The 27,801-nt window shown below is 46.0% G+C and overlaps 2 protein-coding genes across 4 annotated transcripts in view; both read left to right on the forward strand.

The window, feature by feature from the left end:
• The window catches only part of GPI (glucose-6-phosphate isomerase), a 52,527-nt gene extending 51,221 nt beyond the window's left edge, over positions 1 to 1,306 (forward strand). The window contains 4 exon segments of the mRNA NM_001133512.1: positions 191 to 319; positions 540 to 615; positions 703 to 769; positions 880 to 1,306. Coding sequence (NP_001126984.1) covers positions 191 to 319; positions 540 to 615; positions 703 to 769; positions 880 to 1,015 — 408 coding nt within the window. The 3' untranslated portion in view covers positions 1,016 to 1,306.
• Positions 1,307 to 5,316: 4,010 nt separating this feature from the next.
• Positions 5,317 to 27,039, forward strand: PDCD2L (programmed cell death 2 like). Of its 3 annotated transcripts, XM_002829041.5 has the most exons (7): positions 5,317 to 5,542; positions 5,653 to 5,819; positions 5,934 to 5,994; positions 10,150 to 10,523; positions 14,702 to 14,812; positions 22,360 to 22,508; positions 26,861 to 27,039. In XM_002829041.5, the coding sequence occupies exons 1-7, from the start codon at positions 5,435 to 5,437 to the stop codon at positions 26,989 to 26,991; spliced, it is 1,101 nt and encodes a 366-aa protein (XP_002829087.2). In that variant the 5' UTR covers positions 5,317 to 5,434; the 3' UTR covers positions 26,992 to 27,039. The 3 variants fall into 3 exon arrangements, with proteins under 3 accessions (XP_002829087.2, XP_063575513.1, XP_063575512.1); XM_063719442.1 differs by lacking the exons at positions 22,360 to 22,508; positions 26,861 to 27,039 and adding an exon at positions 19,013 to 19,996 and having other exon boundaries at positions 5,373 to 5,542; XM_063719443.1 differs by lacking the exons at positions 5,653 to 5,819; positions 5,934 to 5,994; positions 22,360 to 22,508; positions 26,861 to 27,039 and adding an exon at positions 19,013 to 19,999 and having other exon boundaries at positions 5,372 to 5,542.
• Positions 27,040 to 27,801: the final 762 nt, after the last annotated feature.

Raw genomic sequence — 27,801 nt, forward strand, 5'->3', positions numbered from 1 at the left:
TTCTTAAAGAGCAGTTATCACTGTTCCCTGTCTTGTGTTGTCATCGGATGTGTCCCCCTCGCTCCAACTGAGCTATACAGTGAGTGACCCAGGCTGGGACTGACCCCTGCTGACAAGTGCCAGGCGGTCTTGTCCCTCTGCCTGAAGCCCAGACAGTGCTCTCAAGCATAACTGATGTCTCGTTCATCAGATCCTCCTGGCCAACTTCCTGGCCCAGACGGAGGCCCTGATGAGGGGAAAATCGACGGAGGAGGCCCGAAAGGAGCTCCAGGCCGCGGGCAAGAGTCCAGAGGACCTTGAGAGGCTGCTGCCACATAAGGTCAGCACTTTTGCATTCGGTTTTGGGGTGCATGCTGGAGTTGGAGGTGTGAAGCTATGGCACCACGCAGGGGCTTGGGGTGTGCCTGGCTTGTCCTACAGAGTGGGAGGGCCTGTCCTCACAGAACTGCATGTCTCAGCCTCTGGGGCAGGGTGTGCTTCCCTTCAAGGGGTTTAGGGATCAGGACTCGCTTGGGGACATTCCTTGGTATTTTCTGCAGGTCTTTGAAGGAAATCGCCCAACCAACTCTATTGTGTTCACCAAGCTCACACCATTCATGCTTGGAGCCTTGGTCGGTGAGTGAGTAGGGGAAAGGTCCTGGCTTGGGGTAGGTTGGAATGGGCTTGTGGAGCCCTGACGTGCCCTGTCTGTCACTTCTGCAGCCATGTATGAGCACAAGATCTTCGTTCAGGGCATCATCTGGGACATCAACAGCTTTGACCAGTGGGGGTGAGTTGCTCACTTAGGGGAGGGCCGGGAATACCTTTGGGTCGGCTCAGGGATTTCAGTAGCAACGTTAGAGCCTTCCTCATACCACTCTTCCCTTCCCTTCTTGGCAGAGTGGAGCTGGGAAAGCAGCTGGCTAAGAAAATTGAGCCTGAGCTTGATGGCAGTGCTCAAGTGACCTCTCACGACGCTTCTACCAATGGGCTCATCAACTTCATCAAGCAGCAGCGCGAGGCCAGAATCCAATAAACTCGTGCTCAGCCGCAGCCTCCTCTGTGACTCCTCTTTCTCTTCTCATCCCTCCTCCCCGGAGCTGGCACTGCATGGTCCTGGACACTACCCAGAGTACCCTCTGGTTGTGGGCTTGGACCACGAGCCCTTAGCAGGGAAGGCTGGTCTCCCCCAGCCTAACCCCAGCCCCTCCATGTGTATGCTTCCTCTGTGTTACAATTGGCTGAAGTGTTTTTGTGCAGCTGACTTTTCCGACCCATGTTCACATTGTTCACATCCCATGTAAAACAATAAAGATGCCACAGAGGAGGTTGTAGGCTCAGCCTCTAATTTTTTTTCCTATGATGGTGCTTCACGTAGCAGAAGGCAGGAGTGCTCAGCGGGATGCAGGCTGTGCCTCCGTGGACACGGAACACTAAGTGGTGAGCGGGTCTAGAGTGGAGCAAGGTGCCCTGAGAAGACAGTAGTGGGGCGGGGGCACAATCAGTCAGGAGGGCAACTTGGCCTGTGTCACCAAATCCCAAGACTGTTTTCCATTCCTCACCTCTGTGACTGGAGAAATTGGATACTCTGTTCACTCGATGGTTCTAAAAACTGCATTGAGATTGTTTGGGGTGAATTCCTGGACAAGACCAAGGATGACTGCCATCTCCTGGCAAGATGCTCAGGTAGTTCTTTTGCTTTAAAAGGCAGATATTGAAAACTGGAATTTTTTTTTTTTTAGTCTCGCTCTGTCACCCAGACTGGAGTGCAGTGGTGCAACCTCGGCTCACTGCAACCTCCGCCTCCCGGGTTCGAGCTATTCTCCTGCCTCAGCCTCCCGAGTAGCTGGGATTATACGGCACACACCACCACGCCCAGCTAATTTTTGTATTTTTAGTAGTGAAGGGGTTTTACCATGTTGGGCAGGCTGGTCTTGAACTCCTGACCTCAGGTGATCTGCCCGCCTCAGCCTCCCGAAGTGCTGGGATTACAGGTGTGAGCCACCACGCCCGGCCCATTTTTTTTTTTTTTGACAACTTTTTTTTTTTTTTTGAGACAGGGTCTTGCTCCATTGCCCAGGCTGGAGTGCAGTGGCGTGATCACAGCTCACTGCAGCCCCAACCACTCGGGCTCAAGTAATCCTCTTACCTCAGCCTTCCAAGTAGTCGAGACTACAGGTTGTACCACTATGCCCAGCTAGTTTTTTCATTTTTTGTAGAGAGACGGGTCTTTTTTTTTTTTTTTTTGAGACGGAGTCTCGCTCTGTCGCCCAAGCTGGAGTGCAGTGGCATGGTCTCAGCTCACTGCAAGCTCTGCCTCCCAGGTTCACGCCATTCTCCTGCCTCAGACTCCCGAGTAGCTGGGAGTACAGGCACCTGCCATCACGCCTGGCTAATTTTTTATATTTTTTTTAGTAGAGACGGTGTCTCACTGTGTTAGCCAGGATGGTCTCGATCTCCTGACCTTATGATCTGCCTGCCTCGGCCCCGCAAAGTGCTGGGATTACAGGCGTGAGCCACCGCGCCCAGCGAGACAGGTCTTGCTATGTTTCCCAGACTAGACTGGTCTTAAATTCCAGGGCTCAAGAGATCTCCCACCTCAGCCTCCCACAGTGCTGGGATGACAGGTGTGAGCCACCACACCCAGCCTATTCAAAATTTTTTTTCTTAGAGACAGGGTCTTTGTTGCCCAGGCTGGACTGCAGTGATGCAATCATAGCTGACTGAAGCCTGAAATTCCCGGGCTAAGGTGATCTTCTCACCTCAGCCTTCCAAGTAGCTGGGTCCACAGATGCATGCCAGTACACCCAGCTCATTTAAAAAATTTTTTTTTTTTTTTTTTTTGAGACAGAGTCTTGCTCTGTCACCCAGGCTGGAGTGCAGTGGCGCGATCTCGGCTCACTGCAAGCTCCGCTTCCCGGGTTCACGCCATTCTCTTGCCTCAGCCTCCCAAGTAGCTGGGACTACAGGTGCCCGCCATCACACCCGGCTAATTTTTTGTATTTTTACTAGAGACGGGGTTTCACCGTGTTAGCCAGGATGGTCTTGATCTCCTGACCTCGTGATCCGCCTGCCTCGGCCTCCCAAAGTGCTGGGATTACAGGCGTGAGTCACCGTGCCCCGCTCATTTTAAAATTTTTGTAGCTCAGTGTACTGTTGTAAAAAAAAAAAAAAAAAAAAAGAATAAATTTTTGTAGTAATAGGATCCCACTGAGGCCAGAGAATAGGGTCTGGAGACAAGGGAGCATTCACTTCAGCCTCTGATTGGTGGCAGGCCAAGTCTTTATTTACATAGAGTGTAACCAAATAGGAAACCTCTAAAGAGTACTTAAACCCTAGATTTTCTGAACAGGGCACTTGCTTGAGCCTCCTCCCACTTTGTGGAGTGTACTTTCGCTTCAGTAAATCTGTGCTTTGTTCCTTCTTTTGTTGCTTGGTTTGTGTGTTTTGTCCACCTCTTTGTTCAATATTCCAAGAACCTGGACGACTTGTAGTCAAGACCCTCCCCTGGTAATACTACTGTGTTGCCCAGGCTTATCTTCAACTCCTCTGCTTAAGAGATCCTCATGCCTTGGCCTCTGAAAGTGTTGGGATTACGGGCGCAAGCCACCGTGCCCAGCATCACAGGGCCTTTTAAAACTATCAGGTTGAAGTGTGATAAAAAAGGAGTAAACGGGTTTCATCTCCAGGTCCTTGCTGGGCTAGAGCCAAACCTTGCAAAGGCTGGTGCTTCCTCCTTTGAGGTGTAGATCCTTGAAAACATACATTTCTTTTGCATACCATGTTATGAATCCTAAAATAATGTTTTTGCAGCCTGCATTTTTAAAAAGGTTTATTGGGGTGTGATTTACATATAGTAAGATTCACCTTTCTTTGGTATACAGTTCTGAGTTTTCACAAGTGTATATACAGTCTTATAACCATTACAGATGAGATATACAGCATTTTCCTCACCCTCAAAAGTTCCTGACACTTGTGGTCCAGTCCTACTCCCTCCTCCCAACTCTTGACTACCATTGAACTGATTTTTTTTCCCCTAAAGTTCTGCTTTTACCAGAATGGCGCCTTTTGTGTCTGGCTGCTTCCCATGATGCTTTTGAAATTCACCCATGTTGTGCTGCAGGAATTGAAAAAACTGTTATTGTGTGGCTGGGCGCGGTGGCTCACACCTGTAATACTAATACTTTGGGAGGCCGAGGTGGGCAGATAACTTGATTTCAGGAGTTCAAAACCAGCCTGGCCAACATGGTGAAACCCCCTCTCTACTAAAAATACAAAAAAGGCCAGGCGCGGTGGTTCACATCTGTAATCCCAGCACTTTGGGAGGCCGAGGTGGGCGGATCACCTGAAGTTGGGAGTTCGAGACCAGCCTGACCAACATGGAGAAACCCTATCTCTATTAAAAATACAAAATTAGCTGGGCGTGGTGGCACATGCCTGTAATCTCAGCTGCTCGGGAGGCTAAGGCAGAAGAATTGCTTGAACCCGGGAGGCAGAGGTTGCGGTGAGCTGGGATCACACCAGTGCACTCCAGCCTGGGCTACAAGAGCGAAACTCCGTCTAAAAAAAAAAAAAAAAAAAAAAGCCGGGTGCGGGGCGTGGTGGTGGGCGCCTGTAATCCCAGCTACCCGGTGGTGCTGAGGCAGGAGAATCGCTGGAACCTGGGGGGCGGAGGTGCAGTGAGATGGCACCACTGCACTCCAGCCTGGGCAACCCAGTGAGACTCTGTCTCAAAAACAAAACAAAACAAAAATAAAAACTGTGAAAAATCTCAAACATATAAAACCCAAATAGAATAAATCTCCATGTGCCTGGCACCAAATTTCGACAATTATCAACTCATGGTCAATCTTCCTGTATCTACCACCCCACCACCTTAATTATGTAGTAGCAAATCCGAGATATTTCATCTATAAGCATTTTGGTGTGTTTCTCTAAAAATTAAAAACTTTAGGTTTTTAAAAAACTTTATTGTTCTTCTTGTTAATGACTGATAATACCATTATCCCACCTAAAATTTTTATTTTCCGGGAAGGCTTTTTTCCGGTGGCTCACACCTGTAATCGCAACACTTTGGGAGGCGGAGGCGGGAGGATCGCTTGAACCCAGGAGTTCAAGACCAGTGTGGGCAATATAGCAAGTCCTCGTCTCAGGAAAAAAAGGAAAAAAGAAAGTTAGCTTTTTGGCAAAACTACTTCCTAGTAGATGGTGTGTACTTCCTATCACAGCGCATTAACGGGCACATAACGCCTGGGACTCCGGAATTTCGAACCCCTGACGCCAGCGGCGCCTCTGTGGCTCTGGGACCTGAGCGCACGCGCCTTAAAGCCACGCCTCCGCATCGGATCCTAGTGAGGGAGCGGGGTTATCATTTTAGCGTAAGCGTTGCGCGTGCGCAGATAGGCGCGCCCGCTCGGCCGCCTAGTTCGCGTTTTCACCTGGTCGCCCGGCGGCCATGGCGGCCATTCTGAAGCGGGTGCTGCTGGGACTTCGAGATGCGCCGGTGCACGGCAGCCCCACAGGGCCGGGTGCCTGGACTGCTAGCAAGCTGGGCGGCATTCCGGTGAGGGCGGGTGTCGGAGCTGGGGTCGATGGGTGCTGGTGAAGGGTGCGGAGGGAGTGGGCGAGGTCCCGGGCGGAGTCGGGGTCTGAGCGCCTCCTCTGTCCCCTCAGGATGCTTTGCCCACCGTGGCTGCGCCCAGGCCCGTGTGTCAGCGCTGCGGGCAGCCTCTCGCCCTGGTCGTGCAGGTGTACTGCCCGCTGGAAGGCTCCCCGTTTCACCGTCTGCTGCACGTGTTCGCGTGCGCCTGCCCCGGCTGCAGCACCGGCGGTGCGCGCAGGTAGGCGGGGAAGTCCCAGAGCTGCTCCTGGGGTGTCCTTTCCAGCGGGCTGGGGCGGGCCGGCGGGCTGGAGTCGGGGTGCAGCCCTCACGGCCCTTTGTCTTCACCCCGAAGCTGGAAGGTGTTCCGCTCCCAGTGCCTGCAGGTGCCAGAGAGAGAGGCGCAGGACGCTCAGGTAAAGGTTGTGATTGGCATGTTATTGTTTTTCTGTCATTGGAGGATATTTTCCAGAGAATAGTTTGGGACAGACTTTAAAGCCGTGTTCTTTGAAGTACACTGGAGTGTTTTTTGCTTTTCTGCAGAACCGTAAAATGTTATTTTCTTAAAGTTTTTTTTTTTTTTTTTTTTTGAATTTCGCTCTGTCGCCCAGGCTGGAGTGCAATGGCACGATCTCGGCTCACCGCAACCTCCGCCTCCCAGGTTCAAGCGATTCTCCTGCCTCAGCCTCTCTAGTAGCTGGGATTACAGGCATGTGCCACCACGCCCGGCTAATTTTGTATTTTTAATAGAGACGGGGGTTTCTCCATGTTGGTCAGGCTGGTCTCGAACTGCTGACCTCAGGTGATCCATCAGCCTCGGCCTCCCAAAGTGCTGGGATTACAGGCATGAGCCACCGCGCCCGGCCTTTCTTAAGGTTTTGTGAGAGTTTTTTTTTTTCTTCTATTTTACTTTATTTTTATTTTCTAACTCCTTTGTTAAAAGGAGATGGAGGCCCGGCATGGTGTCTCACGCCTGTGATCCCACCATTTTTTGAGAGGCTGAAGTGGGAGGATTGCTTGAGCTCAGAAGTTGGAGACCAGGCTGGGCGCGGTGGCTTACGCCTGTAATCCCAGCACTTTGGGAGGCCGAGGCGGGCGGATCACCTGAGGTGAGAAGTTCGAGACCAGCCTGGCCAACATGGCGAAACCCTGTCTATTAAAAACAAAAACAAAAAATTAGCCAGGCATGGTGGCAGGCACCTGTAATCCCAGCTACAAGGGAGGTTGAGGCAGGAGAATCGCTTGAACCCGGGAGGCAGAGATTGCAGTGAGCTGAGATCATGCCACTGCACTCCAGCCTGGGTGACAGACTCCGTAAAAAAACAAAACAAAACAAAACAAAAAAAAACGTTGGGAGAGCAGTCTGGGCAACAGAGCAAAACGTCGTCTCCATAAAAAGTAAACAAATTAGCCAGGCATGATGGCCGTGCAACTGCAGTGCCAGCTACTCAGGAGGCTGAGGTAGGAGGATTGTTTGAGTCTAGGAGGTTGAGGCTGCAGTGACCTAGTGCTTGTGCCACTGCACTCCGGCCTGGGCGACAAAGCCAGACCCTGTCCCCTGCCAAAAAAAAGAGCGAGATGGAGACTTCCTCCTGGATTTCTTCAACATTTTTTTTAACTGTAAATTGACAGTTTATAATAATGTATAAATTTATGAGGTATAAAGTGATGGTTATGATTCATGAATATCATGTGGAATAATTAAATGAAGCCAGTTAATGCATTCATCACCTCAGATACTTAACATCTTGTGAGAACATTTGAAATTTCCTCTAGCAATTTGGAGATACACAATACTCTATTTTTTTTTTTTTTTTTTTTTTTTTTTTTAAGACGGAGTCTCACTCTGTCGCCCAGGCTGGAGTGCAGTGGCGCCATCTCTGCTCACTGCAAGCTCCACCTCCTGGATTCACACTATTCTGCCTCAGCCTCCAGAGTAGCTGGGACCACAGGCGCCCGCCACCATGGCCAGCTAATTTTTTTTTTTTTTAATTTTTAGTAGAAACAGGGTTTCACCATGTTAGCCAGGATGGTCTCGATCTCGTGACCTTGTCAGCTACCCACCTCGGCCTCCTAAAGTGCTGGGGTTACAGGCTTGAGCCCCCGTGCCCAGCCACAATACTCTATTATTAACTATATTTATGCTATGCAGTAGAACTTAAAAAAAACCCCACATTCCTCCTGAATAACTGAGGTTTTGTATTCTTTGACGGTCATCTCCTTATTCTTCCCACTCCAGTTTTCTTTCTTCCTTTTTTTTTTGTTTTGAGACCGAGTTTTGCTCTTGTTGCCCATGCTGGAGTGCAATGGCACAATCTCGGCTCCCTGCAACCTCCACCTCCCAGATGCAAGCGCTTCTCCTGCCTCAGCCTCCCTAGTAGCTGGGATTACAGGCGCTCGCCACCATGCCCAGCTAATTTTTGTGTTTTTAGTAGAGACGGGGTTTCACCATGTTGGCCAGGCTGGTCTCAAACTCCTGACCTCAGGCGACCCACCCGCCTCTGCCTCCCAAAGTGCTGGGATTACAGGCGTGAGCCACCATGCCTGGCTCACTCCAGGTTTTTTTTTTTTTTTTCTTTGAGATGGAGTTTCGCTTTGTCGCCAGGCCGGAGTGCAGTGGCACGCTCTCAGCTCACTGCAGCCTCTGCCTCCCAGGTTCAAGCAATTCTCCTGCCTCAGCCTCCCGAGTAGCTGGGATTACAGGCGCACACCACCATGCCCAGCTAATTTTTGTATTTTTAGTAGAGATGGGGTTTCACCGTGTAGCCAGGATGGTCTCGATCTCTTTACCTCATGATCCGCCCGCCTTGGCCTCCCAAGGTGCTGGGATTACAGGTGTGAGCCACCACACCCGGCCACTCCAGATTTCTTTAACCACCATTCTACTCTCTACTTCTTTGAGGTTAATTGTTTTAGATTCCACATATAAGTGAATACAAGTAGGATTTGTCTTTGTGTCTGGCTTATTTCACTTAGCAAAATGTTCTCCAATTCCATCCATGTTGTCACAAATGACAGAATTTCCTTTTTTTTTTTTTTAAGGGTGAAAAATATTCCATTGTATATATAGTAGTTTTTTTAAACTTACACTGAAGGTCTTGAGACACACAGTTTACTGATTTTCCTGTTTGGGAATATATATGGGTGTGTACATGTATGTGGTTGTATGTGATAATGTATACGTGTCTTTATAGTAAATATACTTACTTTATGAGAGCTATATATGTAACATTTCATAAGATGAAATCTGAATTTATTGAAAAGGCAGGCAAGTTGGTAGCTGCAGAACACAATTTAGCCTCCCTTTGACTGTAAATGTGTCTTTACATATACACTAAGTTCTTTTTTTTGTTCGTTTGAGATGGGGTTTCATTCTGGTCACCCAGGCTGGAGTGCAGTGGCATGATCTCTGCCTCTTGGGCTCAAGCCATTCTCTCACCTCAGCCTCCTGAGTAGATGGGATTACAGGCACGTGCCACCATGCCCAGCTAATTTTCATATTTTTTGTAGAGATGGGGTTTTGTCATGTTCCCCAGGCTGGTCTTGAACTCCTGGACTCAAACAATCCGCCCACCTCAGCGTCCCAAAATGCTGGGATTACAGGCGTGAGACACTGGGCCCGGCCTGCACCCAGTTCTTGATGTTTGCTAGGCATAGTATTAGCAGTACTCGAATAAAAAGTTGAAGACAGTGGTGTTTGCCTATATTTGTCAGGGTTCAGGTGCAGATAATTAGAAAAGTGCGGTTTTTTTTTTTTTTGAGACCGAGTGTCACTCTGTCGCCCAGGCTGGAGTGCAGTGGCGTGATCTTGGCTCACTGCAACCTCCGCCTCCTGGGTTCAAGCGATTCTCCTGCCTCAGCCTCCTGAGTAGCTGGATTATAGGCACCTGCTACCATGCCTGGCTTTTAAGCTGAGACAGACTTAACACAGGAGTGAGGTTTTTAGTAAGTGGATAGGCTGAAGGAGGAGGCTCCAGGAATGCCCTCCAGAATCACACCTCAGAACTGGCCGTGAAGGAGCTGCTATGCCACCTCTCCTGCTGTCAGGAAGCTTAGGTGTGATCTGGTGAACTATAGGCTGTCTTTGCCACCGAACTGTTGGCTCCAAAGCCTTGTTCTGTCTGTGTCTACACAATGGCTGCCTTTTGCTACGTGGTGTTTCTTTCTACTTCATTCTGTCTCAAGTTCATGTTTCTCTCTAGTAGACCTGATTAGCAGACCCCTAATCATATCTGAAACCCTAGCTGCTAAGGAGTCTGGGAAATGTAGTTCTTTCTTTTTAGTTCCTACAATACATGAAGCACAACAGAAAGATATTGGAACGGATGGTTGAATAACCCCTGTACTATATCTGTCACACTCACCCCAAAAAGGAAAGACAAGTATTTTAAGTCACCTCCAACATGCTTTTGAGTACATAGGGTCTAGAAAGTTTGATTGGAGTGTGCCAGAGGGGAAGGGGCTGATGTGAAGGCTCCCTCTGGAAGGTGCAGGGATGGGTGGCTGGAGCCGAACGATTAGAATAAACCTCACAAATGTGCTCGGACCTCATTCACTGAATATTTTTCCAGAAACAGGAAAACAGCCTTGCAGCTGAGGACTGGTGTGAAGGTGCTGATGACTGGGGAAGTGATACTGAGGAGGCGCCTTCACCACAGCTTACCTTGGATTTTGGGAATGATGCCAGCAGTGCCAAAAACGTAGACTGGACTGCTTGGCTCCAAGACCTCCGCCTGCAGGATGCTGTCCTGGGTGCTGCCCATCCTGTGCCTCCTGGGGAGCAGATGGCCTTGCCTCCTGGGCTGCCGCTCTTCCTGCCCTACTACATCTGTGTTGCAGACGAGGATGATTACAGGGACTTTGTCAACCTGGATCATGCCCACAGCCTTCTGAGGGACTATCAGCAGAGAGAAGGCATTGCCATGGATCAGTTGCTTTCCCAAAGGTGAGGATGTGTGCTGCTGAGATTGAGAGGTGACTGGATTGGGAAGCAGCCACAGGAGTTACCCTTCAGTTTCACCACAGGACCTGGGGAAACTTTCAGGCAGAACTTGTATGTAGGACCTTTTCGCTTCACTTCCTTATCAGCCAACTTGAGTTAGCTTGAAAACCCTTCTTTATTTATAATTGCCGTTAAGAAAGTGAAGATGAAGATGAACAAACAGAAGTTAGAGATGGCAAGTATTTATAGAAGATGCATTCACTGACTCTTTAATTTTTTTTATATTTCTAATATGTCTTTATAGCAGAGACAGGCAAGTTAGAAAACTACCATTTGATCTGGGATAATAAGATTGGGGTGAAAAAATGGAAAAAGGAAAAGAAAAATGCCATTTGTTTATTGACTCTTGGCTGTGGCTCCAGAACTGGCCCAGGACCTCAGAGATGCTTTCATATCCTCAATTCTGTAAAGTGAGAGTGATGGTGATATCTCTGTTCTCTGTTTCATCACATGATTTTTTGAGAATCAAGCGAGAGAGTAGATCTTGAAAGGCTTTATAAACCAAAGCTCTCTAAAGAAGTAAGAATGATCATTTTTGCTTATTGATTGATAGACTGAGAGAGACAGTGTCTCACTCTGTCACCCACGCTGGAGTGAATTGGTGTGATCACAGCTCATGCAGCCTTGAACTCCTGGGCTCAGGCAATCTACCTTAGTTTCCCAAGTAGCTGGGAGGTACAGGTGCACACCACTGTGTCTGATCAATTAAAATTTTTTGAGTTTCACTGTTGTTGCCCAGGCTGGAGTGCAATGGCACGATCTCGGCTCACTGCAACCTCCACCTCTCGGGTTTAAGCACTTATCCTACCTCACCCTCCCAAGTAGCTGGGATTACAGCCATGTGCCACCATGCCCAGCTAATTTTTGTATTTTTAGTAGAGATGGGGTTTCACTATGTTGGTCAGGCTGGTCTCGAACTCCTGACCTCAGGTGATCCACTCACCTCAGCCTCCCAAAGTGCTGGGATTACAGACGTGAGCCATTGCGCCTGGCCTAAAAATTTGTTTTAGCCACTGCACCCAGCGTTTTTTACTATTAGAATAAAAAAATTACAATAGAATATTTGGAGAAATGGCCTGGTTCTTTACCAGAACTGTTTCGTTTGTAGGCTTTTTCAGAATAATGATGAAGGGGAATGCATGAAGACATGTTGGTGTTTGAAAATAATCCTTAATAGAATTGATGGTTATAAGGACTTTTAATTTTATATTTATTTATCTATTTATTTTTTTTTGTGAGATGGGCTGTCGCTGTCTTGCCAGGCTGGAGTGCAGTGGTGCGATCTCAGCTCACTGCAACCTTCACCTCCCGGGTTCAAGCAATTTTCCTGCCTCAGCCTCCCAAGTAGCTGGGACTACAGGTGCGCGCCACCACACCCCACTAATTTTTGTATTATTAGTAGAGACGGGGTTTCACCATGTTGGCCAGGATAGTCTCAATCTCTTGACCTCGTGATCCGCCTGCCTTGGCCTCCCAAAGGTCTGGGATTACAGGTGTGAGCCACCGCGCCTGGCAGGATTTTTTATTTTTTAATTTCTTAAGTTTTTATGTATTTGCTTATTTTTGGTGGGTTTCTTCAGACTAGAGTATTATTCTTTTTTTTTTTTTAGAGATGGGATTTTGCTTTGTTTTCTAGGCTGAACTGCAGTGGTGTGGTGTGGTCATGGCTTTTTATTTATTTATTTATTTATTTTTGAGACAGTCTTGTTCTGTTGCCCAGGCTGGAGTGCAGTGGCACGTTCTCGGCTCACTGCAACCTCCGCCTCGCAGGCTTAAGCAGTTCTCACGCCTCAGCCTCCCGAGTAGCTGGGACCACAGGCGTGCGCCACTTCACCCAGCTAATTTTTGTGTTTTCTTTTTAGTAGAGATGGGCTTTTGCCATACTGGCCGGGCTCTTCTTGAAGTTCTGGCCCCAAGTGATCCGCCCACCTCGACCTCCCAAAGTGCCGGGATTACAGGTGGTAGCTACCACGCCCAGCCTGCTCATGGTTTACTGCAGCCTCAAACTCCTGACCTCAAGGGATCCTCTGGCCCCAGCTTTCCCCATAGCTGGGACCACAGGTGTGTGCCACCAAACTCAGCTAATTAAAAAAATTTTTGGTTTTTTTGAGACAGAGTCTCACTTTGTCGCCCAGGCGGAGTACAGTGGTGTGATAACGGCTCACTGCAACCTCCAGCTCCCAGGTTCAAGTGATCCTCCTGCCTCAGCCTCCCAAGTAGCTGGGATTACAGGTACCCGCCACCACACCTGGCTAATTTTTGTATTTTTAGTAGAGATGCAGCTTCACCATGTTGGCCAGGCTGGTCTCAAACTCCTAACCTCAAGTGACCCACTCTCCTTGGCCTCCCAAAGTGCTGGGATCGCAGGCGTGAGCCACCTCACCCAGACGAAAATACATATGTGTATATATATATTTGAGACAGAATCTTGCTGTGTTGCCAGGCTGGATGGAGTACAGTGGCTCAATCTCGGCTCATTGCAACCTCCACCTCCCAGGTTTAAGCAATTCTCCTCCCTTAGCCTCCTGAATAGCTAGGATTACAAGTGCATACCACCATGCCCAGCTAATTTTTGTATTTTTAGTAGAGACAGGGTTTCACCATGTTGGCCGGGATGGTCTCGATCTTTTGACCTCGTGATCCACCTGCCTCGGCCTTCCAAAGTGTTGAGATTACAGGTGTGAGCCACTATGCCCTGCGGCTTTTTAAATTGTAAATAATTACCCAAGAGTTGAAAATGGCTTGGGAGAAGGGTTGGGCAGGGAACTGCAGAGCTACATGTACACAATTTAAATATCAAAAATATTTACTTGACAGTTTTTGGCTGAGTGCGGTGGCTCACTCCTATAATCCCAGCACTTCGGGAGGCTGAGACGGATCACTTGAGGTCAGGAGTTGGAGACCAGCCTGGCCGATGTGGTGAAACCTTGTCTTTACTAAAAATACAAAAATTAGCTGGATGTGTTGGCGCACGCTTGTAATCCCAGCTACTCGGGAGGCTGAGGCAGGAGAATCGCTTGAACCCAGGAGGTGGAGGTTGCAGTGAGCTAAGATTGCCCCATTGCATTCCAGCCTGGGTGACAGAGGGACTCCCTCTCAAAAAAAAAAAAAAAAAAAAAATTTACTTGACAGTTTTACAGTTTTTTACTTTGACAGTTTTTTTTTTTTTTTTCTTTTTGAGACAGGGCCTCACACTGTTATCCAGGCTGTAATGCAATGGTGTGCTCACAGCTCACCACAGCCTTGCCTCTGGAATAGCTGGGACCACAGTTGCATGCCACCGTGCCCAGCTAATTTTTGTATTTTTTTGTAGAGACAAGGTTCTGCCAGATTGCCCAGGATGGTTTTGAACTCCTGAGCTCAAGTGATCTGTCTGCCTTGGCCTCCCAAAGTGCTGGGATTACAGGCGTGAGCCCACTGCACCAGCCTGAGAAAGTTTTTTTTGAGACAGAGGTTCAATCTTCTTGCCCAGGCTGGAGTGCAATAGCGCAATCTTGGCTCACTGCAACCTCCACTTCTGGATTCAAGTGATTCTCCTGCCTCAGCCTCCTAAGTAGCTGGGATTATAGGCGCCCGCCACCACGCCTGGCTAATTTTTTGTATTTTTATTAGAGATGGGGTTTCAAGATGTTGGCCAGGCTGGTTTCAAACTCCTGACCTTAGGTGATCTGCTCACCTCGGCCTCCCAAAGTGCTGGGATTACAGGCGTGATTGATTTTTTTTTTTTTTTTTTTTTTTTGAGATGGAGTCTCACTCTGTCACCAGGCTGGAGTGCAGTGGTGCGATCTCGGCTCACTGCAACCTCCGCTTCCCGGGTTCAAGTGATTTCCTCTGCCTCAGCCTGCTGAGTAGCTGGGACTACAGGCGCAAGCCACCACGCCCAGCCAATTTTTTGTATTTTTTAGTAGAGATGGGGTTTCACCATGTTGGCCAGGATGGTCTCGATCTCCTGACCTTGTGATCTGCCTGCCTCGGCCTCCCAAAGTGCTGGGATTACAGGCGTGAGCCACCGCGCCTGGCCTGATAAATTTTTTTAAAAGAAAATTATCTTGTTTTCTCTTGCAAATGCTGTAATTTTCTGGATATAGACATTCAAAAGTGTTTTCTGCTTCTGTTTTTAGCCTTCCTAATGATGGTGATGAAAAATATGAGAAGACCATAATTAAAAGTGGAGATCAGACATTTTACAAATTCATGAAGCGAATTGCTGCTTGTCAGGAGCAGATTTTGAGGTAAAAAAAGGCACAGTTCCTTTTATTGTTTTCCTTGATTATAAAGGTAATACATGTTAATTTGGAAAACACAGGAAAATATGAGAAAAGCAAAACCTACAGTATTCCCCAAACCAAGAGAGAACCTAATACCTGCTTTATAGGACCTAATACCTACTTTATAGGATGTGTAGGAGGATTCAGTAAGGTAAAGTGCACTCATTTGTCTAACAAATACTTATGGAGTCTATTCTGCATGCCAGTTGCTGATATTTGTAGGTGCTGCAGATATAGCAAGAAATGGCACAGACGAAGTCCATGTTCTCATAACCTTTGTTATTATTATTATTTAATTTTTTTTTTCTTTGAGAGGGAGTCGCGCTCTGTTGCCCAGGTTGGAGTGTAGTGGCGTGATCTTGGCTCAATGCAACCTCCACCTCTCGGGTTTAAGCAATTCTCCTGCCTCAGCCTCTCAAGTAGCTGGGATTACAGGTGCCTGCCACCATGCCCAGCTGATTTTTTTGTATTTTAGTAGAGATGAGGTTTCACCATGTTGGCCAGACTGGTCTCGAACTGCTGGCCTCACGTAATCTGCCCGCCTCAGCCTCCCAAAGTTCTGAGATACAAGTGTGAGCCACCATGCCTGGCTTTTTTTTTTTTTTTTTTTTGGCAGGGTCTTGCTCTGTTGCTCAGGCTGGAGTGCAGTGGTGTGATCAATCATAGCTCAGTGCACCTTGACCTCCTGGGCTCAAGTGATCCTTCCACCTCAGCCTCCCAAGTAGCTGGGACTACAGGCACGTGCCACCACGCCCAACTAATTTTTGTATACTTTTTTAGAAATGGTATTTCACCATGTTGGCCAGGCTGGTTCCAAACTTCTGGGCTCAAGCCATCCACCTGCCTTGGCTTCCCAGAGTTTGTTCTAGGATTACAGGCATAAGCCACTGTGCCTGGACTATAGCTAGAACTACAGGTGTGTGCCACCATGTGTGGCTAATTTTTAAAAAATGTATTTTGTAGAGATGGGGTCTGATCATGTTGCCCAGTCTGCTCTCAAACTCCTGGCCTCAAGTGATCCTCCTGCCATGGCCTTCCAAAGTGATGGGATTACCGGCATCAGCCACGACCCCTGGCCCATATATTTATTTTTATTTTTTAATTTATTTTTATTTTTCTGGGACGGAGTCTCGCCCTGCCACCCAGGCTGGAGTACAGTGACATGATCCTGGCTCACTGCAATCTCCGCCTCCCGAGTTTAAGAATCTCCTGCCTCAGCCTCCTGAGTATCTAGGATTACAGGTATATGCCACCACGCCTGACTACTTTTTGTATTTTTAGTAGAGATGGAGCTTCACCATGTTGGTCAGGCTGGTATCGAACTCCTGACTTCAAATGATCTGCCCGCTTCAGCCTCCCACAGTGCTGGAATTACAGGCTTGAGCCACTGTGTCTAGTGGGGGAGATTAAAAACAAACCTGTATGATTTCCATAAGTGATAAATGAGGAAAAAATAGAGCCATTTTAGGTAGGTTATCAGAAAGGCCTCAGAGGAAATGACATACCCAGCAGGTATAGTTTATAAAAATAGCCACATAGTAAAAACAGGTCCAGACAAAGTGGGCAGAATTAGCTCAAATGGTCTTTTTCCCCGATACCTACCACAATGAATCTAAAAGCTAAAAATCAGGCCAAATAAAATAAATATTAAAAAAGAAATTCCCTTTTATCAGCATTGAAAAAAGGAAAAGGGCTTAGTACCATAAAACTCAAAGTGATAGCCCAGGATATAATATCAATAAACGTCTAGTAGAGTTCTTGAGTGTTTCACATATATATTTATTCACTTATGTAACTAATTTAGTCTTTGCAGAGAAAGGTACAGAAATTTCTGGCATGGTTAAGTGCAAGTTCTAATTCCACAGGCCTTTTCTGTCACCTGCCTAAAATATACTGATGAGTCCACAAATAATTTTCTTTTTTCGGAAACGGAATCTGTCTCTGTCCCCCAGGCTGGAGTGCAATGGTACGATCTCGGCTCACTGCAGCTTCCATCTTCTGGGTTCAAGCAATTCTCCTGTCTCAGCCTCCTGAGTAGCTTGGACTACAGGCATGTGCCAACATGCCCGGCTAATTTTTGTATTTTTAGTAGAGATGAGGTTTCACCATGTTGGCCAGAATGGTCTCGAACTCCCGACTTCTGGTGATCCACCCACCTCAGCCTCCGAAAGTGCTGGGATGACAGGTGTGAGCCACCGTGCCCGGCCTAAGAATTTTCAGTTAATAATATTATGTCTGGAAGGAAGCACACAGGAGGAGAGTTTGCACCTCCTAATGTGGAGGATGGTGGACCCAGCTGTTGGCTGAAGAACTGGGTGTGGTGGGGAGGTGGTGTAGGAAAGGACGGGGATTGCCTCTCAGAAGCAACATTCCTTTGTTCCATGATGAGTCAGAGCAATGATTGGAAAGTTAAGGGCAATTTCGCCTCCATTGGAGTGGGATCTTTCTCAACATACAGCATTTTACACTGTCTCAGAGGAAAAAAGCAAAGCTCAGGTATTCTAATAAAGGTTGCATCCAGTCCCAGAAGAACTATCTCCTCACCCCAGTTCCCTCTTTTACTACTTACAGAAGTGTAGAGGAAATGGACAGTACTCTTAGAGAGAGGAAAACAGGCCTCATATGAGACGGACAGGAAATCAATGAGAACCTCTGCAGACATTTCAGAGCAAATAGATGGTCTAAACTGAGTTGCTCCCCTTTAGGCGTGAGCTAGATGAAAAATAGCATGCCACCCAGGTAATCATACTGTAGCAAGAACAGTTAAGGAAATGAAGAGAACATAGAAAAGGCTCAAGAACCAAGTCTGCTAGAAAATATAATCCAGCTGGGCTCGGTGGCTCACGCCAGTAATCCCAACACTTTGGGAGGCCGAGGCGGGTGGATCACGAGGTCAGTAGATCGAGACCATTCCAGCCAACATGGTGAAACCCTGTCTCTACTAAAAATACAAAAATTAGCCGGGCGTGGTGGTGGGTGCCTGTAGTCCCAGCTGTTCAGGAGGCTAAGGCAGGAGAATCGCTTGAACCTGGGAGGCGGAGGTTGCAGTGAGCCGAGATCGTGCCACTGCACTCCAGCCTGGGCGACAGAGTGAGACTCTGTCTCAAAAAATAAAATAAAATAAAATATATAATCCAAGGAGCACATCAGTCCCAATAGATGCTTCAAAATGTATAAGAACTTCATAAGACAATGGATTCCATAAAACAAGAGCTCAAAGGTGAGAAAATAAAGTAACTGTGTATGAATCGGAAATTGAATTGCTAAAGAAACCAAGCCCCATGACATTCTATATCTAATACATATAGAATATAAGGAACATTGGCCAGGCGTGGTGGCTCACGCCTGTAATCCCAGCACTTTGGGAGGCCGAGGCAGGCAGATCACAAGGTCAGGAGTTCCAGACCAGCCTGGCCAATATGGTGAAACCCTGTCTCTACTAAAAATACAAAAATTAGCTGGGCGTGGTGGCGGGTACCTGTAGTCTCAGCTACTCGGGAGGCTGAGGCAGGAGAATAGCTTGAACCCAGCAGGCGGAGGTTGCAGTCGACCGAGACTGCGCCATTGCACTCCAGCCTGGGCGAGAGAGCAAGGCTTTGTCTCAAAAAAAAAAAAAAAAAAAAAAGTTAAGGAACATAATAGACTTGGCTAAAGATCAAAGTACTGGTATGGAGGAAAGACTTGAGCTAATCCAGTGAATGCAGAAGAAAAAGAGAAAGCATTCAGAGAGAAGATGGTATCTTTGAAGGGTTGATAAATATATTTACTATGAGGAGAATTGGTGTCCAAAATAGAGAACCCAATAGATGGATCAAAAACAATATTCAAAGATAAAATTGGGAATTTTTCCTTAATGAAATAAGAACTAAATATGCAAATACTAAAATACAGGGAATATAAGAATGGTTGGCATTGAGAAACCTAGCCTGGTGGTGGTTTTAAAAATATTGTCTTTTAAATGTAGCCATTTTAGTAGGTGGTCGTGGTATTTCCTTGTGGTTTGAATTTGCATTTTCCTAATAACAAATGATGTTGAGCATCTTTTCCGTATGCTCATTTGACATCTGTGTATCTTCTGTAGTGAAGTGTGTCTGTTTACATTTACTTTTCAGCAGCTTTATTAAGATACAATTGACATACAACAAACTGCCTATATTTTTACAGTGTGCACTTTGATAAGTTGACATCCGTATACACCCCTGAAATCACAACAGTCGAGACAGTAAACGTATTCCTCTCTGCCAGGAGTTTCCTCATACTTCTTCGCAAGTTCTTGCCTACCCTGTCCTGTGCTGCTCCCCCAGTCCCCAGGCAACCACCGATCATCTTTCTGTCGCACCTTAGTGCATTTCCTGTGAAAGTATATAAGGTCATATGGGTTATACTTTTTTTTTTGGTCTGGTTTTATTCACTTAGAATACTTCAAGATTCATTCTTATTGCATGTATCAATAGTTCATTCCTTTTGACTGCTGTGTCGTATTCCATTATATGGATGTGCTGCTATACATTTACCAGTTGATGGATATTTGGGTTATTTCCAGTGTTTGACTATTATAAATAAAGCTGCTATGAACATTTGTTTACATCTCTTTGTAAGACATGTTTTGATTTTGGAGGGGTAGATACCTAGGAATAGAATGGTCGTATTATATGGGATATGCATGTTTAACTTGTTAAGAAACAGGCCAGTTTTCCAAAGTGGTTATGCCATTTCTGTTCCCACTGGCAGTTTTTAAGAATTCTACTTCCTGTATATCTTTGCTAATGCTTGGGATGTTCAGTTTTTAATTTTAGCCATTTAAGAAGATGTGTAGTGGCATTTTATTGTGGCTTTAATTTGCATTTCCTCAAATGGCAAATGATGTTGAGCATCATTTCAGGTGCTTGTTTTCCATCTCTGTATATCATCTTGGATAAAGTGTCATTCAAATCTCTCACCATATTGTTTGTGTTTGTGTTACTGAGTTGTAGGAATTCTTCATGGTCAAGAGTACAAGTCCTTTTTCAATTTAATTTTTTTTAGCACTCAAACAGATTCTGACAGATGGCTTTAAATTTTGATCAAGTTCAACTTAACAGTTATGGTTTTTTTTAACACGGAATATGCAATCCCTTTAATGTAATCATTGGTATTGTTGGGTTAATTGTTTTTTTTTTTTTTTTTTCTTGAGATGGAGTCTTGCTCTGTTGCCCAGGCTGGAGTGCAGTGGCATGATCTCGGGTCACTGCAACCTCTGCCTCCCAGGTCCAACGATTCTCCTGCCTCAGCCTCCTGAGTAGCTGGGATTACTGGTGCGCATCACCATGCCTGGCTAATTTTTTTGTAGTAGAGACAGGTTTCGCCATGTTGGCCAGGCTGGTCTCAACTTGACCTCAGGTGACCCGCCTGCCTTGGCCTCCCAAAATGCTGGGATTACAGGCATGAGCCACCGCACCCCGCCATGTTGGGTTAATTTTATTCTGTTGTTTTTTCCTCCATTTCTTTTTATTTATTTATTTTTTTAAAGAGATGGGTGTCTCACTATGTTGCCTAGGCTGGTCTTGAACTCCTGGACTCAAGCAGTTCCCTCACCTCAGCCTCTCAGCCTCCCAAAGTGCTAAGGTTATAGGCATCTGTCACCACACCTGACTTTCCATTTGGTGGGGTTTTTTTGTTTTTGTCTCTGTATTCCTTTTATTTAACCTGCTTGTCAGTGACTTTGAGTATTTTTAGTTTATTATTTTGTTCCTTTTTTGTCTTTTATTTTTAACTCTTTATGTTGCTTTTTTTTTTTTTTTTTTAAGAGATTGGGTCTTGTTCTGTTGCGTAGGCTGGAATGCAGTGGTGCAGTCATGGCTCACTGCAGTCTCAGACTCCTGAGCTCAAGTGATCCTCCTGCCACACCCTCCAAAGTAGCTGGGACCACAGGCGTGCACCATTATGTCTGGCTAATTTTTGTATTATTATTATTATTATTATTATTATCATTATTATTATTATTATTATTTGAGACAGAGTCTTGCTCTGTCATCCAGGCTGGAGTGCAGTGGAGCAATCTCAGTTCACTGCAACCTCTGCCTTCCAGGTTTAAGCGATTCTGCAGCCGCAGCCTCAGCCTCCCCCACAGCTGGGATTACAGGCACCTGCCATTACGCCCGGCTAATTTTTGTAGTTTTAGTAGAGATGGGGTTTCACTATGTTGGCCAAGCTGATCTCGAACTCCTGTCCTCAAGTGATTCACCTGCCTCAGCCTCCCAAAGTGCTGGGATTACAGGCCTGAGCCACCGTACCCGGCCTACCTTTTCCACTAGGTTTTTTTTTTTTTTACATATTCATTACTGGTATTTTAAAGTTTTTGTCTGATAAATTTATCATCTTGTCCATGGGTCTCATTGCATTAACTTTCTTTATGGGTTAAATTTTCCTGCTTCTTTGCATGTTTAGTAACTTTTAAAATGATTTACCAGAAATTATATATCGAAGAACGGTAATATTGAAATGAGCTGGATGTGGTGGCTCACACCTGTAATCACAGCACTTTGGGAGGCTGAGGTGGGAGGATCACTTGAGGCCAGGAGTTTGAGACCAGTCTGGGCATTATAGCAAGACCCTGTCTCTACAAATTTTTTTTTTAAAAAAACTAGCTGGGTATGGTGATGCGCATCTGTGTTCCCAGCTACTCAGGAGGCTGAGGTAAGAGGATTGCTTGAGCCCAGGGGGTCAAGGCTGCAGTGAGCTGTGATTGTGCCACTGCACTCCAGCCTGGGCAACAGAAAAAGGCTTTGTCTAAAAAAAAACAAACCCAAAAACTGAAGTGAATGTTTCCTCCCTCTAAGGCAGAGGTCCCCAACCTTTTTGGCATCAGGGACTTGTTCATGGAAGGCAATTTTTTCACAGACTGAGGTGGGGGACGTGGGGCATGGTTTTGGGATGAAACTGTTCACCTCAGATCATAAGGCTTTAGATTCTCATAAGGAGCACACAACCTGGATCCCTCGCATGTGCAGTTCACAATAGGATTTGCACTCCTATGAGAATCTAATGCTGCTAATGCGACAGAAGGTGGAGATCAGGTGGTAATGCTCGCTTGCCTGTTGCTCACTCACTTGCCTGTTGCTCACCTCCTGCTGCATGGCCCTATTCCTAATAGGCTACCAACCAGTACTGGTCCATGGCCTGGGGGTCCATGGCCAGGGGGTTGGGGACTTCTGCTCTAAGGCATGCCCTTTCCTCTGTAAGGCCAGTGATGTGGAGGGCTGATTCCATTTAATCTGCAGTGGAGCTGGGTCTGGACTTGTTGCAGCTTTACCTAGATTCAGTTGAACATTGGCTTTAGTGCCTTTGAGACTTTGAATCAAACACTGACAAGATTTCCAGATATCTTGCTATGCTTTACAGCCATGGCGCTAGGTTTTTGCGCCTCTGGGCGATTTCTGCAAGAAACAAAGAAAGGTTGCAAAGCATGGCCTTAGATGCTAGAATGCGACTTGTGTGGCTCTGATTCGGGGTTCTTTGTTTCCTTGTCCTAGGTATTCCTGGAGTGGAGAGCCACTCTTTTTGACCTGCCCTACATCAGAAGTCACCGAGCTCCCAGCCTGCAGCCAGTGTGGAGGCCAAAGGATATTTGAGTTTCAGCTTATGCCAGCACTGGTCAGCATGCTCAAGAGTGCTAATTTAGGTGAGAAGCCCTTTATTAATTTGAGTTTGTGGATTTCTGGCATTATTTTTAAATAAATGAAAAACCTTTTGTTTACTTATAAAATATCATAAGCAAATTATAGAAAATTTGGGAATTAAAAAATTATTTTAAGAAATTTAGGCCAGGTGTGGTGGCTCACGCTTGTAATCTCAGCACTTTGGGAGGCCAAGGCAGGTGGATCACGAGGTCAGGAGATCGAGGCCATCCTGGCCAATGTGGTGAAACCCTGTCTCTACTATAATATAAAAAATTAGCTGGGCGCGGTGGCGCGTGCCTGTAGTGCCAGCTACTTGGGAGGTTGAGGCGGGGAATCGCTTGAACCCAGGAGGTAGAGGTTGCAGTGAGCCAAGATCGCACCATTGCACTCCAGCCTGGCGACAGAGCGAGGAGACTCTGTCTCAAAAAAAAAAAAAAGAAAAAAGAAAGAAATTTATAATCCAGCCAGTCTTTTTTTTTTTTTTTTTTAATATTGATTGATTGATTGATTGATTGAGATGGAGTGTCTCTCTGTCACCCAGGCTGGAGTGCAGTGGCACATTCTTGGCTCACTGCAACCTCTACCTCCTGGGGCCTAGCAATTCCCCTCCCTCAGCCTCCCCAGTAGCTGGGATTACAGGTGACCGCCATCACGCCCGGCTAGTTTTTGTATTTTTAGTAGTGATAGGGTTTCACTGTGTTGGCCAGGATGGAATTTTTGTATTTTTTGTAGAGAGAAGGTTTCGTCATGTTGCCCAGGCTGGTCTCGAACTCCTAGACTCAAGCGATCCTCCCGCCTTGGCCTCCCAAAGTGATTACAAGCATGAACCATGCCTGGCCAGAAATTACAACTATTATCAGTGTTAATAACCATTATTCCAATAATCATTTTTGACATAAAGACAAATAGCAAGTCAGATGAATGTATGGATGGCTAGACGAAAATAATTTTCCTAAAATAGGAAAATTCACTAATATGGTAATTAAAAGTCTTAGAATAAATTTTTGTACAAATTAACGGAAGGAATGTTAAGTATAAGTGAAGCAGTTACTGGACTTTTTTTTTTTTTTCTTTTTTCTTGAGACGGAGTCTTGCTGTGTCGCCCAGGCTGGAGTGCAGTGGCATGATCTCAGCTCACTGCAAGCTCCGCCTCCCGGGTTCATGCCATTTCTCCTGCCTTAGCCTCCCAAGGAGCTGGGACTACAGGTGCCCGCAACCAAGCCCAGCTAATTTTTTTTTTGTATTTTTAGTAGAGATGGGGTTTCACTGTGTTAGCCAGGATGGTATCGATCTCCTGACCTTGTGATCCGCCCACCTTGACCTCCCAAAGTGCTGGGCTTACAGGTGTGAGCCACCGCGCCTGGCCTGGACTTTTGGTAATAGGTTCTTTACCTAAGAGGCCCAATTTTCTGAAAGTGCTTCTGTTATTAACAGAAAATAACATTCTTTCTATGTTTCAGTTTTAGATAGTATGCATCTGGCTCCTTACCATAGTAGATAAGGAAATTTATACCCTATTCCTACCTTGAAATATTTCAGTATCTTTTTTGTTTTTTGAGACGGAGTTTCGCCCAGGTTAGAGTGCAGTGGTGCTATCTTGGCTCACTGCAACCTCTGCCTCCCAGGTTCAAGTGATTCTCCTGCCTCAGCCTCCTGAGTAGCTGGGTTTACAGGTGCCCATCACCACACCCAGCTAATTTTTTATATTTTTAGTAGAAACAGGTTTCACTGTTGTTGGCCAGGCTGGTCTCAAACTCCTGACCGCAAGCTGCCGACCTGCCTCGGCATCCCAAAGTGCTTGGATTACAGGCATGAGCCACTGTGCCTGGACCCAGTATCTTTTTTTTTTTGAGATGGAGCCTCACTCTGTCGCCCAGGCTGGAGTACAGTGGCACTATCTCGGCTCATTGCAACCTCTGCCTCCCAGGTTCAAGCGATTCTCCTGCCTCAGCCTCTGGAGTAGCTGGGATTACAGGTGCCCACCACCACGCCCTGCTTATGTTGTATTTTTAATAGAGACAGGGTTTCGCCATGTTGGCTGGTCTTGAACTCCTGACCTCAAGTGATCCGTCCACCTTGACCTCCCAAAGCGCTGGGATTACAGGCATGAGCCACCGTGCCTGGCGAGTATCATAATTATCACAGCTGTTTGGATAGCCTTAGTTCTATGTGTAAATGGATTCAGTGTTTATCACCACTCTTAGAGTGAGCTTTTTTATTCCTGTTTTATTTTGATTCTTTTTGCAGTAGCTGGATTTTCTCAAGTATTAGCTTTAAGGAGGGCTCAGAGGTATCTTGCTTCAGATTGTGCACGGTAATGTGGCTTCATATTTGAGGGCCACCCATGTATAAAATTTTTAAATCCCACTTTCTCTTTTCAGAACCTTGTAGACCCCTGTGTTGTCTTCTGATAGTGAAAGCCCTGCCAGCCCTTTGCCCTGGTGCCTCCTGTGATTTCCTGGTGGTTCCGTCTCACTGGGAAATATATTTTTCTGGAAGGGCTTATGGGCATTCTAGTCTCTGAGATTTTTCACTCATATAGAAATGTCTTTTGCATGGAATGTAGCTTTGTAGAGGTATGAGGGTGGTCTGATTTTTTCCCCCTTTGTAACTAACATTTTTGCCACAATACCGTTAGCAGCGGTGAATCTGTAGGGGTCTGTAGCAACCTCAGTTCTTGCCTCCTCCGAAGAAAGAATTTGACCAAGGCACATAAGACAGAGGAGAGACCAAAGCAAATTTTAAAGCAGGAGTGAAAACTTATTAAAAAGTTTTAGAGCAAGAACGAAAGGAAGTAAATATAGTTGGAATAGGGCCAAGCAGGCAACCTGAGAGAGTCAAGTGTCCATTTGACCTTTGACTTGGGGTTTTATACTTCCCAGGTCTTGGGTTACTTCTCTTGTTTCTTCCCTTGGGGTGGGCTGTCCACATGCATAGTGGCCCTCCAGCACTTGGGAGAGGCTGCATGCACAGTGTGTTTACTGGAGTTGTAGACTTGCTCACTTGAGGTGCTTTTCCCTTACCAGTCAAATGCTCCTAGAAGAAGGTCATATACCAGTTAAACTCTGCCATTTTTTCATTTTTTTTTTTTTTTTTTTTTTTTGAGACAGAGTCTCGCTCTGTTGCCCAGGCTGGAGTGCAATGGCACAATCTCTTCTCACTGCAACCTCTGCCTCCCAGGTTCAAGCGATTCTCCTGCCTCAGCCTCCCGAGTAGCTGGGATTACAGGTGCCTACCACCACGCCCAGCTAATTTTTTGTATTGTTAGTAGAGACGGGGTTTCACCATGTTGGCCAGGCTGGTCTTGAAGTCCTGACCTCAGGTGATCCATATACCTCAGCCTCCCAATGTGCTGGGATTACAGGCGTGAGCCAGTGTGCTGTGCCCAGCCAATGCATACATTTTTAAATAATGTATTTCTCCTTTGCTGCTGCAAATCATTGCCTACGTCATCCTCTTGACTCCTGTTTTTCTGTTCTAATATCAGGAGTTCTTATTGCTTATGTTTTCTTGGTATCATTTTTTTTATGGCTTTATTCATTGATAATTTTATGTAAACTCTTAGGGTTTATTTTATATTTTCATATTTTTATATATTTTATATATTTTTATATTCTTTGCCTGAATCCTTTCTTGGCAGTAGTGTGTCCTATGATATGTATTTCTCTCTTTTTTTTTTTTTTTTTTTTTTTTTAAGACAGGGTCTCGCTGTATCACCCAGGCCAGAGTACTGTGGTGCAGTCATAGCTCATTGCAGCCTTTATCTCCTGGGCTCAAGTGATCCTCCTGCCTTAGTCTCCTCTGAGTAGCTGGGACTACAGGTGTGCACCATTATACCCAGTGAATTTTTTTTTTTTTTTTTTTTTTTTTTTTTAGTAAAGTCTTACTATGTTGCCCAGGCTATATGAGATATATATATATACATATTTTTTTTTTGTAGAGACAGTTGTCTCACTATGTTGCCTAGGCTGGGCTCAAGCTGTCCTTCCCCGTCGGCCTCCCAAAGTGCAGGGATCACAGTTGTGAGCCACCACACCTAGCCAAAGGCTATGTATATCACATGAACCATGTAGATTAATATAGATTTTCAACATCAGATAGCTAGGCAGTTATAATGAAGACATGTTGAAATTTTTGTTTATTTTTAAAGTATATTTCCTGCCACTTTAAATTAATTTTGCCATCAATATTCACTTATTATAGGATAGACTGATTCTGTTATAGCTGAAAGCAGTAAGCACTGTTTTTGCTTTACCTAATTACTTTTTCAGCTTATAAGGTAAAATCACTCCTTTTGGTAACATCAGTCTCATAACTCTTTTTGCTGGAAGCCTGAATATGTTGTATTTTTCAGGTCTTTCTGTGGAATTTGGAACAATTCTAGTTTACACATGTGAGAAGAGTTGCTGGCCCCCAAATCATCAGACCCCCATGGAAGAATTTTGTATTATACAAGAAGACCCAGATGAATTATTGTTTAAGTAGAGCATTTCCTTTTATTAATATAAATTAAAACAAATGTTTATGTCCAAATATGTGTGTATGTACCTTATTTTAACTCACAAGTTATTAACCTGTTTTCCTGAGTTGCCTTTTTGCCTTTGGGTGCTGGTGCCGGGGCTGGGGCCGGGCCAGGACCTCCTGACTGTGGGTTGGTCTGCCCTTCCAGGGTCCAGGGCCAGCTGTCACAGTGGCAGCTAGGATGGTAGCTCCTCTCTAATCCAGAGGGCTGGTGTTGCCTGCACAGCCATCCTGGTGGGCATTCTAGGGGGAGGAAAGCAGCGAAAGAGCCAAGAGCAGTGGTCAGCCTCTTGTGTACACCTCTGACACCTGCACTCCAGTGCTTCCTATGCTGTTTCTGGCACCTGATCAAGCCACTGAACCTGCTCTAGCTGCTGGAGGTTCTTGCTCTGTGACCCTGGCTGTTTAGACCTGCCCATATTCATCAGCCCAGGTCCCCGTCCTCACCCACTCCCATCTTCTGCTCCTGCAGCATCCCAGGAAGGGGTCTTTACTCCGTTCTGGAGACTGTCCCTTTATCCAGCTGCCTTCCAGTCTTCCCCTTTATTTTTAACATGATCAACCCCTTTCCTTCTCCAGCCCCATTAACAGCAGTATAAAAACACTCCCAGCGATGTTCAGACATGCTCTGTCTGTGTAGATGAGGATAATGAGGCCCAGGTGATCATGGGGTGGGCTTGTTTCTTGCATTTAACATTATATTTGGAGCATTTTCCCATTAATGTTTTTCCCACAACATAATTTATAATTGCTGTATTTTTTAAATATACATCA

Source organism: Pongo abelii, chromosome 20, assembly GCF_028885655.2.
Source record: "Pongo abelii isolate AG06213 chromosome 20, NHGRI_mPonAbe1-v2.0_pri, whole genome shotgun sequence".
NCBI classification, from domain to species: Eukaryota; Metazoa; Chordata; class Mammalia; order Primates; family Hominidae; genus Pongo; species Pongo abelii.

Excerpts from the sequence above, each read along its gene's own strand:
- PDCD2L (XM_063719442.1), top strand. The coding sequence starts at position 5,435 with ATGGCGGCCATTCTGAAGCGGGTGCTGCTGGGACTTCGAGATGCGCCG. Across the intron at positions 5,995-10,149 it reads GAGAGGCGCAGGACGCTCAG|AAACAGGAAAACAGCCTTGC; the intron begins GTAAAGGTTGTG and ends ATATTTTTCCAG. Across the intron at positions 14,813-19,012 it reads TGTCAGGAGCAGATTTTGAG|TGTGCACTTTGATAAGTTGA; the intron begins GTAAAAAAAGGC and ends ATATTTTTACAG.